The sequence below is a fragment of the Mustela nivalis genome, assembly GCF_964662115.1.
Source record: "Mustela nivalis genome assembly, chromosome: 6".
NCBI lineage: Eukaryota > Metazoa > Chordata > Mammalia > Carnivora > Mustelidae > Mustela > Mustela nivalis.
Genome location: NC_139025.1, coordinates 66,881,802 through 66,896,866, shown reverse-complemented (window position 1 = coordinate 66,896,866; position 15,065 = coordinate 66,881,802). Strand labels below are relative to the sequence as shown.

The 15,065-nt window shown below is 39.4% G+C and overlaps 1 protein-coding gene across 2 annotated transcripts in view; it reads right to left on the bottom strand.

Annotated features, from left to right (window-relative positions):
- Positions 1–409: 409 nt before the first annotated feature.
- The window catches only part of PRKD1 (protein kinase D1), a 303,790-nt gene continuing 289,134 nt past the window's right edge, over positions 410–15,065 (bottom strand). For both annotated transcript variants that reach the window (XM_082737949.1, XM_082737950.1), the window contains 2 exons: positions 1,936–2,021; positions 410–1,086 (listed from right to left, as the gene is read on the bottom strand). In XM_082737949.1, the coding sequence (XP_082594075.1) occupies positions 868–1,086; positions 1,936–2,021 (305 nt within the window). In that variant the 3' untranslated portion in view covers positions 410–867. The remainder of the gene's footprint in view (positions 1,087–1,935; positions 2,022–15,065) is intronic.

Sequence of the window (15,065 nt, the reverse complement as noted above, 5' to 3'; positions counted from 1 at the left end):
AAATTCTAAACCATGAGAGTTTCTCTGTTTTTTGAGTAGATACCTCGGCTCCCAGACGGCCTGAAAGCAGATGAAAATGATCCAGTCAGGTGGACACATGCTTTGACAAGAATATTTATTTGTTATTATTGAAAAATACACAAAGGCAAAAGGTTGCTTAGCTGCTGATTTTCCATAGTACACAGGGTATTGTAAGAAAGGGGGAAGTATCTGTAACATACGGCAGTTTACATTTCTAAGGCATTTAGGCTTATGAGTAGTAGGCGCACCTAGGTCCATTTATTTGAGTTTAAACAAACTGAGGCACACCAGGCAGGCAAAGGATTGGAAACTATACAGTAAACTCTTCTGTGCACTTTTGTCGAGCATTGTAGATCCATCTCCCATTCCCCATTCTTCTTCTTCTCCCCCCTCCCACATGAGTTTTGGAGTTGTTCATAGAACTGGTAATAATCTACTCTTCAAGAGTTTCCTTATAATGACAATGCTAACGGGACACACAGAACAGAACTAGTTCATGGACAGGTTCCATAGACTCTTACCAATTTGAGGCTCCAGGAAGAAAAACACCGATTTGCAAAGGCACAGTGGAGACAGGTTTAATGTATTAAATACAACATGAATCATTCACAATAACAAGTTTAGTGTTTCAGGGAACTTTTGTTAATACAACACAGTTGGTCACACAAAATACAAATGCTTCTGTTGATTTGTCTTGGCAACTCAGATACATCAACAGTGCTAACAGTTTAACAGCTTTGTTCTCATCTGACAGAAAATAATGGCAGTTCTGCAAGGCAAATGTTAAACCTGACCGTATGTATTTATTAATTCCACAGTGTTTTGACAGATTATAGGGGATGGAACTCAGAGGATGCTGACACGCTCACTGAGGGCTTTCATCTCTGTTTCTTCATTTTCGGGATTGTCACTGTGGCTAGCACTTGGATTGATCAGGTGAGCAGGGTACTGTAGCCCCTGCTCGCCTGCGTACTGCTCCCACCGCAGGTCGTCGCTTTCGTGGGTGATGTAGCGTTCCCCGATTTTGCACTCTAGCTCTCGTAAATCTAACCAGGTCAGATAATCCTGAGGAGGAAATTCCAAAATATTACCATAGAGATGATTACAACTCATTAAAACACGGTTTCATGTCTTGTCAGCTCCCTACAACCTTTTCCTTTCCACTCTATCCGTGCTGTGTCTTTCCTCAGGCACCCTGAGGGGACAACATCAGCCCCAAAGCCTTCCTATTTACCTAAACTCTGCAAATGCAGACTGTATATACGATATCATGCATAAAAGAGTGGGCAATTAATGCTTACAGTCAAACAATTAGGAATACTGACATTCCTTTGAAATTTAATGCCTACAAATAATCCTTCAGTATTGCATAGTATCATTTCTCTAATGTTTAATGTGAAAATAAATATATAAGAGGAACCAAACACATGCATATACTTGATATTTGCCATGCATTTGTTCCACAAATATTAGCCCAGGACTTAAAAATATAGCCTCCAAATAAGCACAGTGCTTGACCAGATAGGCATCTGCTTGGACATTTATCAGGATTACACATACAGATGCTCTTGAAATCTGGTCCTTGGAATTTTATACTGACCCTTAGATTTTTTGTTTTGTTTTGTTTTGTTTTTCTGTGTTTATTTTTGGTGCATGTATAAGTGCACATATGTGAGTGTGTAATGTGGTATATTTCTCCCCTGTCAAATAGTCATGGGTAGAGAGAGAGAGAGAGATTTAGAAACACTAAACTGTTATTAAGTCCTAAGAAGTTGCATGTATTTTGGCAAACAAATTGATATAAGACTAACACTTTTAAGAATGTAACAAAAGAATTTTTACAAATAATACCAAGATCTCGTAAATATTTATAAGTCCATCTGATTGGGAAAATATCCAATGATTAATGTTTACCTGTAGCCAAGGGTGACTCAAGGTCTTATCCACACTATAGCGCTTTCTCATTTTTACTTGCAGCAAGTTATTGATAAGATCAATGGCTGAAAAAAATTTCAATTATTGATAAAAACATGACAAATCTGGAACATATGCACAATTCATTTACAGTTTATTTCACATCTGCTATTTCACACTGTTAAATGCAGCATAGTGATAACAGGCACTAGAACCCGAAAAAATAACTCTTGAGAATTCTAAAACCTTGGCCTTCATTCTATTTCGGATGTTAAAAAATGAAATTGAAAATAATTTCGGAGGTGGAAGTCTGAATCTTTTGTGAATATGATGTGAATTTCTCTTGGTCTGGTCTTTAATACATTTTTCTAAAGCAGGAGTTTGGTTTAAATGTGCATCATTTAACTATTTTTTATACTAACTGTAGGATACAACTGAGAAAGAGAACAAGAGAAAGCATTTACTAATTTTGTTACAAAATGTGCTTAAAGTTTAAATACACATAATAGGCTTCATTGTCTTGAATCAAATGACAGACAGTTAGATATCAAATTTAAAAGGAATAAAATAAAACACAACAGGAGCCAAGACTCAGCATAAACTCAGAGCTTAAAAACCAATGGCCCAATAGGAAAACCCTCTGGTTTCTTTCACTTTGCTTTTTAAAATACCCAATGAATTGGAATTATATTAGACTTCACTGTTTTCTAGAGGAAGACAGGAAAGAAACTTCTCTAATAGGAATTATTCAATGAGGTTAGAACCAGTCTACCCAGCTTAGTGCCCTGACTTTGATTGGGACTCCGGAGTGTAATTTAGGAGGGAAAAAGTGATTCTTCCTTTTTTTTTAAAAGATTTTATTTATTTACTTGACAGAGATCACAAGTAGGCAGAGAGGCAGGCAGAGAGAGAGAGAGAGAGGAGGAAGTAGGTACCCTGTTGAGCAGAGAGCCCAATGTGGGGCTCGATCCCAGGACCCTGAGATCATGACCTGAGCTGAAGGCAGAGGTTTAACCCACTGAGCCACCCAGGCACCCCAAAAAAGTGATTCTTCTAGTTATCTAGTCTACAAATTGCCTGAGATACCCATAGCATCATGTGACATGACACCTTTGTAAAAATTATATTTTTGGCCTAGATTATTAATAGTTCACTTATTAAATTCACTATTACACTTACTTATTCTTGTAATAACTTCCTGTATTTCCTTCATCTTAGCATCTTCTCAAAAAAGAGCTTAGTGAAATCTGCCAAACCAATGGAAGCATTCACATTTCACCAGAGTTAATTTCTACCCCTAACTTACCCTGGTCATTAAGTTTCCTGAAAGATGTATCTTTCCCCTCCAAATCTTAATCAAGTTGATATTAAAAAAAATGTCAATCAATTTCCCAACTTCTCGAACCACAAAGCGCCTTTGACTCTATAGTATGGTCCACGTCAGCCTGTATGGATCTGAAATACAGGTGATCACAGGGGTCCAGAGGCAACTAGTACAGACTGCTTCAGACAGAATGAATCAGAATCCTTCTCATTATCAGGCAAAGAGAAATTATTTCTAGAGTTTTTTGGCAACCCAGAGTTCTTCTCTCTGATACTAATACTCCAAATATTTGTCTGCATGCTTGAACGGCTAGAGAATCAAACACCTCAGAATTCTTTGACTGGGGAAAGTAAATGCAACAGCACACATTTCAATGCTGTCTAGGCCCATACACCCTTGCCTTAGTTAGGGTACCTCAGGAAACACGGTACTTAGTATAATTTCAAATTCCATGCATGTGTTCCCAGAGAGCTTTTGAAAGTACAGTTCTCTCAGTGAACTGTGAATTGGGCATGTGCTTTAAAACAGCCATTCACATGATTTACTCACTGGTGAGTAAAGTGCACCTTCCATTCTTGCTGCTGTGAAGTCACAGAGCAAAATGGAGGATGAGGGGAGACAGGAGAGCTTATGTGCTACTGTAAGTGCGCCACGGCATTACGCTTCCCCGGACCCTGCAGGCAATAAATACATGTTATTAATTCACTCATTCTGCTTTGAATTCTATAATTAGGAAGGTAGGAGTACAGTAACTCAACAAAAGGTCTGGTTTGTGCCCAAATGCACCCCAACGGTGAATCACACTGCCTAATGGGAAGGGAAGGACTGCCAGAGGAGAAACTGTAAGCGTCTGAAGGGAATGGAATATGTGGAGATGGAAAAATTTTTCTGCTGAATGAAGCACACAATCACAAGCCTGACTACAGCCGCAGTACCCGGGCGATGTGAATAAACACAGCAAAATAATGGCAAGTACCGCCAAGAGAAAATGGTTGAGGATATAAGGAGTGAATTAGAAGGGATACATGTGCGGATAAAAATAGGTGTGTGTGTTTGTATGTTTATAAACATATTTTGTGGGTTTTGGTAGGAAAAAAACCAGGATAATTAACTTTGGGCATGTGGTATTATTCAGAAAATAGGTCCATCGTTCATGATTGAGAGCTCCATTCTACTTGTCCATGTTTCTGGAGCTCTTAAAACATCCATCAAGTCATACAATCCACCATTAACTGTACCATCCAAAGTGCCTAAAAGAAATTCTAAAGTTTTGTTTTGTTTTCACAATATTCTCTTTATTGGCTATGTTCCTCACAGGTGTCAACCATTCATTCATCTGTTCATTCACCAAAACTTCCCTAAGGAATGACTCTTGGCAACGACTTAGGGGACAAAAGCGTTAATGATAAAGCTCTAACCCTAAAAAGCTCCCAATCTAGTTGCAAAGGCAAAATGTGAGCGTGAGCACAGACACACCGGAGATGGTATGAAACTGTCTCCCATGGTCCAAACTATTTCCCATGTCAATGAGTTACATGATACTAGTGACAAGAATTTGTTTCTCCTATATTGTGCCACAAACTGTCTTTTTATAATTAAGCCACACGAACTTGGCTCTATTCTATATGACAGTTTTTCAAGCCGTAGGGCCAGCAATTCCCTTTTGCTTCAGCTTCCACCTAGCATTCCTTCAGCTGCTCCTGCACATTCCTCAGTCTTCCCCGGCACCCTTATTTTGACTTTCACTAGCTTTTCTTCAGTGTTCCTATTCATTGTTAACAGAAGCTTCCTCATAATTAACTGACTTATTTGTACACATACATATTATTCAGGTAGCATAGAATTGAGGGTTTTTAAAGTTCACATTCATATTCTTAGATAGTCCTGATAACAATCCTATGAAAGTAGTTTTTATTATTTTCACTGCCACTTTATATAAAAGGAAAAGGTCATGTAACTTGGCCTAAGTCAGATAGCTCCTGGACTGAGGCTGAAATCCAGGGGTCTGGCTCCAAAGCCCTTGCTCTTAGAGACTATGGCATATAGTAACTAGATCATACTAGTAACTCATTATTATTAACTGATTGAATGTTAAAACTTAATTAAGACAATTATCATATGATCTCCTTGATATAAGAAATTTGAGAGGCAGGGTAGGGGGTTTGGGGGGTAAGGAAGGAAAAAAATAAAACAAGAGGGAACTGGGATGGAGACTCAATCTCACAAAACAAACTGAGGGTTGCTCGGGGGAGGGGGGTCGGGAGAGGGTGGTGGGGTTATGGACTTTTGGGAGGGTGTGTGCTATGATGAGTGAAGTGTGTAAAACTGGTGATTCACAGACCTGTACCCCTGGGGCAAATAATACATTATATGTTAATAAAATAATTAATTTAAAAACAATTAAGTTTAACATTTTTTTCTAATTATGAACATTAAATTCTTCTTATGTTTCTACTATACTTTTATGTTCTCGTGTTTTTCTGTGAGTTTAACTCAACATTTTGGTGTTCAAAGACTATTCTGAATGTGATATGAGCCCCTCCTACCATAAAGGCTAAACATCCTAATTACCTACCACTTCCAACTGAATGAGTCTATCTGCTATGTATTAATTAGACTTTAAGAAACTTTTTTTTTGGTAAGGAAAATGCTTTAATATGAGGCTGGATGACTCTATCCTAGATCACAACCCCAACCTCCATGCCTACTGGTTATTCTCTGAGCAAGGCTGACGAAAAAAGGCAAGTGCCTCCCAGGAGTACTGCCATCCAGTCCCTACTTTATCATCTTTTCTAAAGATGGAAGATAGATGGGAGATTTTTTCCAAACATTTTATTATACTGAAGGCACATTAGTCCTTAGTAGTACTCATTCTACCATTCTTATTTTAAAAGAAAATTCAATTACTCCAGAAAAAATTTTAAGTAAACTAATATTGACTAATACTGACTTTTAGTCATCTCCTTCTAAGGGCCAGGATTTGTTTTCTAAATGTCTGCACACTATCTACTCAATCATTCAGTCTAGGATTTTGTCAAGGATAAATGTTAAGCTTCTTGTTGAATGACTTTAGAATTTATTCTTTCCCCCTTTCAGAAATTCAGAACACTCAGGCCTGTCTGAAGTATTCTAGCATCTCTCTCATTTTATCCATGATTTATTAAAAATCACTCACAATGGTTCTAAGAGCATCACTGTGAGCTTCTTTAACATGCAGTCATTAACATCTATCATATTTATAGCTGCCACTGAGTGTCCTCCTTCTTGTGATACAACCACCCCCTGCCCCACCCCCCACCACGCACCCCCCAGGTGCTAACTCCCAGCAGAAGCTGCTAGGTATAATTTAAGAGTGCAGAGGATCCAAGCTAAGGGAAGAGGAAGCCAGTAACAAACAAGCAAAAAGACTAGTAAAATGGGCATAGTCCCAGCAGTCCCAAAAGAGAGCCAGCAATCAGAAGAAAAGTCCAGATGGGGGTCTCAACTCCAGTTCCCAAACTTAAATCTAGGTGCAGCAATCTGATTTAGAGGGAATGCAGGGGAGGAGGGGGAGGGAGAGAAAATGGGAGAGATAGATGCAAAACTGGGCCGTTCTGTGAAGTACTCTCAAAACTAAGCAATGGAGACCAGAAGCACAGTCTGGGTCCAGCTGTGGGAATCAGGAGTAAAGAGGACTGACGTAGAATGGGAAGTCAGAAGGGAAGGTACATGCTGGCACTGCAGCAGAGCAGGATGCCAGTGCCCAAGGGGGAAGATAGGAGGCAGAAACTCCAGGTTCCCCAGAACCCATGAGGATATGCAGCTGGGTTAGGGGTCTCTGTAGTCCCACGGGAAAGGGATATTGGAGAAGGAGACAATGTCTCAGAAAATCTTGATATCTTACACTTCCTTCCCTAGATAGAGCAAAAAGGATATATCCAAGTACCTGCCTTTCAAGAGTTGACGTTTATTGCAACACAGTGCTGGTCTCCACAGTTCTGGGCAATCAGCAGATGCCATTTAACAGCTGACACTGGCTGGGGCCAAAGCTATGCAGGAACTCCTCTATTCCATGGCATTATGTATATATATATATATATATATATATATATATATATATATATATATATATATATATTTTTTTTTTTTTTTTTTTGTTCCACATTCTCCCCCCTTTACTCTCTCAGTTTGAAGACTCCCCATGCCTCCCTGAAGAAAACAGGAGAAAAATGGGCACTGGCTGATTTCTCCTTCTCTTTGCAGTAAATATGATAACTCTTTCAGAGACTGGTAAGATTGCTTTTCTGATGTTCCTGCCCATTTATTCTGGGAGTTAGCCTTTCTCTTTCTCTTCCTTAAACTCAATCCCTTCCTTGTCATTAATTAACTGTCTTAAATCCAAGCTCTCTAAACACCTTGGACAGCCCCATCAAGGTTATGAAGAAGAGAAGCAGAAAAATATTCACCTTTAGCCCAGAAGGCTGCCGATAGCCTGCAGAGTTTCAGTAAAGATCAAATACATGCTGGGTGCTACCATTCTTTTTTTTTTTTTTTTAAATCTATTATTTATTTATTATTATTATTTATTTATTCGACAGAGAGAGACACAGTGAGAGAGAGAACACAAGCCGGGGGAGTGGGAGAGAGAGAGAAGCAAGCTTCCCACCGAGCAGGGAGCCCGATGCAGGGGTGCCATCCCAGCCTGAGCCGAAGGCAGACACTTAACGATGGGGCCACCCAGGCGCCCCTGGTTGCTCCAGTCTTAAAGGGTCTCATGACTGCCTGTCTATCTCACCGATAGCTAATACTGAACTGAATGATAAGCACCAAAGAAATCTTATGAAAACAGTTTTATGAGTAGAAATTCGAAGAGGACATTTATGATGTAATACTCCCCGCACCTTCCCCCTTGAGCACTAGGCATATAACCATCAGCTTCAATCAGCAGAAGTGCAGCTCCTGTCTGCTCATGGGTCCTGTCCTGGGCTACTCAAATAACCTTATGAAGTTGCACCGTAAAAAAATTCAAGAATTCTTTCTTAACCTTCGTGCCTGGGATCCCACAACAGAGGCCATGTGGGAAAAGTCTTTCCTTTTCCTTTGTTTACTGGAAAATTTTAGGCGATTGTATGGTTCAGGTTTCATTTTTAAAAGAATACTTTATCCTTTATGAGCAAAAGGTCTTTGTGCCTTCTAAAACATCTCTAGCCATGGATTCACACTAGTGTTTCCTATAAGTCAGAAAATAAGAGAAAAGAAAATCGGTTTTTTGAAGCCTGGGGTTTCTTTTTTGCTACAATAAATTCTTGGCTAACATGGTTATTTCCCCCCTAACTTCCTGTACAGCAATTTCTCTCATTGCCCCATCAGCTGAAAGACTAAAATGTCAGGAAAGTGCAGAGAAAATTTAATCAGACGTTCTCTTTTGCTGGAATGGAACTTTCAGCAGATGTTAGGAGAGCTAAAGTTCTGGGTAGCCTGTGTGCCAGGTGTACAAGTATATCGGAACAGAACCAAAACTAAATGGTATATGCAGGTGCTGAAGGGCTTTGTGTTTTAAGATGAAAAGAAATGTTCCATCACAGTGTTAATTGTATAGATTCCATTTTCTTCTGGCATCAAAATTCAGAATTACCTCTGAAACTGCAGAGACTATATGGCAGTCATTTTGTATTTCAAAGCAAGTGCCAAGTGTATGGACAGAACAGATTCTCTGTGGGGGCCTGGCTGGGTCAGTTGGTTGAGTGTAGGAGGGTAGGACTCTGGATTTCAGCTCAGGTCGTCATCTCGGGGCTGTGAGATGAGCCCCAGGTTGGGCTCCGTGCTGTGTGTGGAACCTGCTTAAGATTCTCTCTCTCCCTCTCCCTCTGCATACCCCTCCCCTGACCTTTCTTCCTCTCTATATAGCTAGCACATTTGCATATGCCGTTACGATGGCTAAATTGAAGGATGTCCAAAACCTGGAGAAAATCCTACCAAATGAATAGAACTGGCCATATTTGAATATATATTAGGTCCCATGGATCAAAACTCTCAGTCACTTCCCATTTCCCATCTTGTATTATCTCAGTATATGCCTGTCCTCCCCCCATCTTTCCCACTAGATTTTAACTCCTTTAAGGTCACACAGATTATGTACTGATTTTTGCACATAAGTTTCATAAATATTTAAAATAAATGCATCATTCAGTGCATTAGAAAAATGCTTGCTAAACGGCATCTGGTAGATTGAATACATTAATTAGAAATTTAAATGGCCATTTTCTCAGCTCTAAGTTTTAATATCCACATTGTGTGCATATGGTTCGTATTATTTTGGCTAAACATAGCCCTGGATGGAAAGACTCACAACTCAATAAAATGTAATCGACCACAGTACTGGGGACTCCTAGCAGAAATTCAGAAAAATGCTGAGAATACCGGCAATAGAGATCATGTTATTTTGCAATGTTGATTTAACAGAAGTGAAATTACCTGTGAATCCCATGGGCTGACCTCTTTTCTCCAGAAATAGTACCTTTTCAACATTTTTCCCACACTGTCTTCTGTCCACCCACAATTAGTCAGGTACAAATTTTCAAATGGGAAACCAGATCAGAACTATTATTCTGGTGATGGGGCCATCACCCGTTGACCACCGAGCTCCTTGCCTTCTTTTTTCATTTTTCCCTTTCGATTCCGCCTCCCTGCCTGTCACAGTGTAGTGCTCAGTACTTCTCTTGGTTTGCTTCATGCTGATGGTAAGTTGTGTGTTTATTTTAAAAATCGTTTTGCAACCCTTCACATTCCAGCTCTCAACCCAGCAAGCTGTTGCCCGGCAACACTAACTGGGCCGCTCCTCCTAGGCTGAAACTAGAGGCTGCAGGCCGCAAACAAGGCCACTGGAAATCCTCCTCTGACTCGGTCTGAAGTCAATGACCACAGTCCAATGAAGCGCAGGACCCTTCCCGACTCAAGTCGGTATCTTTCCTTTTCCAGTTCTTTCCTCTGTAGAAAGTTACTCTACCAACGGTTATGCCTTTGCTTTATGTTCAATTTCATTTCCTTGTGAAAACTAGAAACACAATCTCGGAAATCATGAATTGTTCAAACACAGCATACAGCAGCCCCGAAATGGATGCCAAACAGATTCAAAATTTAAGGTAGAAATCGAAATACACGTATATGATCCTAATGATGTCCGGGTGGACTTTTTCTTTCTTTTTTTTTTTCCCTTTTGCACATTAAAATCCTTTGGAGAGGTTTCTGCATTTCTGGTTTTCAAAAAATGCTAATACCCAAGCTGCAGGTTCAAGTGAAAGTCTTTAGGGAGGGGCTTCCAGGTATCAGTATTTTTAGAAACACCTCAAGTGTTTGCTAGTATGTGCAGCTAGCATTGAGAACGACTGCCAAACCGTGCTTCTCAGAAGCGTGTTACAAACCTGCCTATGAATAATCCAGGGATCCTGCACTGAGAATTCTGATTTGGTAGATGTGGGGTAAGACCCAAGAGTCTATCTTTTAGTAGATCCCAGGAAGAGCTTTAGACCACATTTTGAGTAGCAAAAAACGAGGTATGAGAACACTGACAGTAGTTAATAGTTGGTTTCATATCGCCCAAAGGGCCCCTGAATGGATGGACATAAACATAGAGAGAGGTCTTTAAACACAAAGAAAGCTATCTGTCCTCAGCCCCATCTGGTTCAGTATTCTGCAGGGAAGACACAGAGGGTTTTAGGATTCAGAGGATGCCAACAAGAAGAGCAAATGAATTGGATTACACAAATAAGTTCCAAAGTAACTGTATCTGGAGTTATGGGCCCTCTTAGTAAGATGACATTTAACAGGGACGAATGAAACGAAGTCCTCTTTTTAGGATGAAGTCCTCCTTTTGCGTCCCACTTCCCTACCCGCCAAGGAAAGGTCGAAGCATAGACTCGGGAAACCTGGCTTATCAACAACATCCGTGAGAAAGAATTCAGGATTCTAAATCCACAGTAAACTCATCATTTGTTCCCAGCTCAACTGTGATTTTATGCCACACTCAAAGAAATGCATTCTTCATCATGAGGAAGAGGCGGCTTCACTTTACACTTAGCTAGACTCATGGAACCTTGATTGTGAACAGTTTTGGGGCGATTTCAAAAGAACATAGACAAAGATGAGAGTGTTTGGACAAGGGTGGACAAGAGACTGAAGGAAAAGCTGACTGCCCAAGAGAAGAGAAAAGAGGAGGGGAGTGGAGCTCAGGGGTGGCATGACAGCTGCTTCCAAACCTCTGATATGAGCCTCTATTTGGAAAAAGAAGCCGGCTTACTCTAACAGTGGATATAAACACTGAGATATTTTAGCTGATTGTGCAAGGGTCAAATTCAGAAGAAACGGGGCTCCTCATGGAACTTTGCATTTTCTCTCACTGAAGCAATTTAAGAATGTTCTGGATATTTTGGAACTATAGAGCAGTATAGGGGTTAAGTAAGATTTTTAAGATGCTGTACTTTGGAGTATTCTGTGTTCATTATAGAAGAAAGCAAACTCACAGAGTGCTTTAAACTTCACTGCTCCTCTGCCCTGACATTTCAGATGTCATATTTCAACTCAACTATGATATACATTCATAAGTGAAATTTTAATTTTATAATTGAGATATACAGGAAACATTTCAATTTGGGGGACAAATAAACAACCAACTTTTGAGCACCTATGTCAATATTCTTTTTTTTTTAAAACCTCTCGGCAGTTTCTCTCTACAAATTACCGTATTTTAGAGAAAATTCTATTAGTTTTATCTTACTTACTATCAAAATCAATGATTCCTTTCCTGGAGGTACATCTTTACATATATTATCTCATTTAGATTTTGAAATGCATGTATACATACACACACATACATAATACAGAATTCACTCTATCAGATTTAAAAAAAATTACTCTATGCCTTTGGTTCATAATCTTAAAGTTCCTTATTATTGAATGAATTGCATGACTTAAAAAAAAAGGAAATATAAGTAACTCCAGAATTTCAAGCGGGGATTATTAAACTCCAGTGGAAGTTCAAACCCACATTATTCACTTTAGTTTACCAATCGTGATAGAATTTCCTGGCACTCAGTCAAGCATTTTAAAGCAGTTCACTGGCTAGTCCCCTCACATCTCCTCCATGCTGTTATGTCTGACAGTGGTGCTAATATGTTGACAAATCAATCTATTCATTAATATTCAGCAGGCTTGCCGGATCTGCAAGCCTCATAAACTGTTACAAACAGAGTTTAATTATTAAAATGACAATTGTCTTTCTTTTGTTTCTTATACATTTGGATTTCTGGGTCTCATCTACCCAAGGCTTATTTTCAATGGGGTTATTTTTTGTTTTGAACAATATGTAGTGCAAGAGGGACCTACAGCTGGTTCCTTTTCATGGCAAAGTGCTACTTCCAACTTAAGTGTTTAGCGTTCTGGAACACTGTTGGATTTTGAAAACATACCATGTGGTATTCTTGGTGCTAGGCTTTTATTTAGCTTTGCTTTGTGTTTGTACTGGCTGTATTTTTCATCTTCAATTTCTGAGGGAAAAACACACTTGTGACCAATTTTATTTGAATTAACCACACTGAATGGTTAAAAATTGCTTTTAAAGTAAAATTGAGATGCTTTGATAAATGTAGTGGTATATTATGATAGCCATTCCATGATTCGAGATGCCATGTATTCTACCTTATGTATAAATGTCACCCTAGGATTGAGACCTGCTGGAAGAATAAATTACAGCTATGTTTATCAGGGCAAGGAGGAGGCAGAAATACTAACACTGAGGCTATTTGAGTATACAGGTGGAAAAAACCTATGTCACTGGGGCATTGTCATTATTTGATCATTTTGAACTGAAGACAAGCTACAGGATTCATGCAAGGAGTTTTCCTCCCCCACCCCTTTTAATATGTGGAATGTCAAAGCTTCCTGTCAGCTCTTAATTCTTGATAATACCATCTAACCATGTGACTCTGACGCTGAGCAGTAACAACACAGCAGGTGATTTGAGAGTAGGTGCTCCTTCAGACTTCACCTGTGAATACAGAATATGATCTCTGTCTGCGGGGGTTGGGGGCTCATCGTGAGACAATTGCCAAGGTTGCCTCTGTGTTGATTACTGCCTGCATGCCTCCCTGATGGCACATAAAGGAATATCAAAACTCAGGAAAAAAAAAATAGTAATTTCTCTGGTGATCTTCACTGTCTATTGCTAACCTTCCTCAGATTCAGCATGTGTCTCTAATGGAGCACATCGATTCAATTAAATGATGGAAATGTACCTTTGACTTTAATAAATGCTTTCCCATTGCTGTGGGTTTGTTCTCATTCTGGTATGATGACTTGCCCTGGAGAACTATGATATCTCACTTTACCAGCTATGCAACCCATATCACTCAGTTATCTATGTCACTTCCCTTCTTCCTCTAAAACTCTTGGAAAAACAAAAGCTGCCTGCTAAAGTCATACATAAGAAAGAATATGTTAAGATGTATGTTACGATTATCAGCAATTGAAAGAATACAGGAAAAGAGAATTTGTACAACTTTCATACTTGAAAATTCTCCTTCGTGTGGGCACAGGTTTAGAGTGAAGGTTACATCTTCATCTGCCCAGTCACAACGCAAGAGCTGGTGTTAAGGGAAAGGAAACATAATCCTGGCTCTTTGGTGAATAAGACTTATATATAAAATATTACATATATTGTTTGTATATTTAAAATTTTAGACATTTTCAGACCAGGCATGGAAGAATGATAGTTACATAAAAGGTTGTACTCCATTTATTTTTGGAGCCTTCTTTCCCCCCCACACACTTTTGTTCATTTTATTTTATATATATATATATATATTTTTTTTTCTTTTTAAGATTTTATTTATTTATTTGACAGGCAGAGATCACAAGTAGGCAGAGAGGCAGGCAGAGAGTGAGAGAGGAGGAAGCAGGCTCCCCGCTGAGCAGAGAGCCCAATGTGGGGCTCGATCCCAGGACCCTGAGATCATGACCTGAGCCGAAGGCAGAGGATTTAACCACTGAGCCACCCAGGTGCCCCAATTTTTTATATATTTTTAAAGTACGCTCCATGCTGGGCATGGAGCCCAACATAGCACATGAACCCACGACCCTGAGAGAAAGACCTGAGCTGAGATTAAGAGGCAGAAGCTGAACTGACTGAGGCATCCAGGCACCCCACTTTGATTATTTTGTAATGAAAGTATTACAAGCACTTGGTAAAAGATCTAAATTAATCAGCAAAAGAAGTTCAAAATGAAAAATAAAAACCTCACATCACGTTATGAGACCCATTTTCCAGAGATTACCTCTTTCAACTACTTAAAAAATTTCTTCTGATTTAAACCAGTGCTACTCAGAGGAGGTCCATAAACCACTGCCAATCTGTTCATTGGTCTATGGAGAGATAAGTATAGAAAGTAAAACCAAGTCTTTGGAAACTTTTATAGCAATCTGATACTGCTGTCACATTTATTTTATTTTACAAAGTACTGGTCCATATGTTTGGAAATCAAGATAAAATAAAACTGGTCCTTTATCACAGAGTTTGAGAAAAACCACCTTGTGGTCACCTGGTGGCTCAGTCGTTAAGCGTCTGCCTTCAAGTCATGATCCCAGGGTCCTGGGATTCCAGCCCCTGCATTAGGCTCCCTGCTCAGCGGGGAGCTTGCTTCTCTCTCCCACTCCCCCTGCTTGTGTTCCCTCTCTCGCTTTGTCTCTCTGTGTCAAATAAATTTTAAAAGATCGTAAAAAAAAAAAAAGAGAGAACCACCTTAAAAACGAAACAAAACAAAACAAAACAGATTCC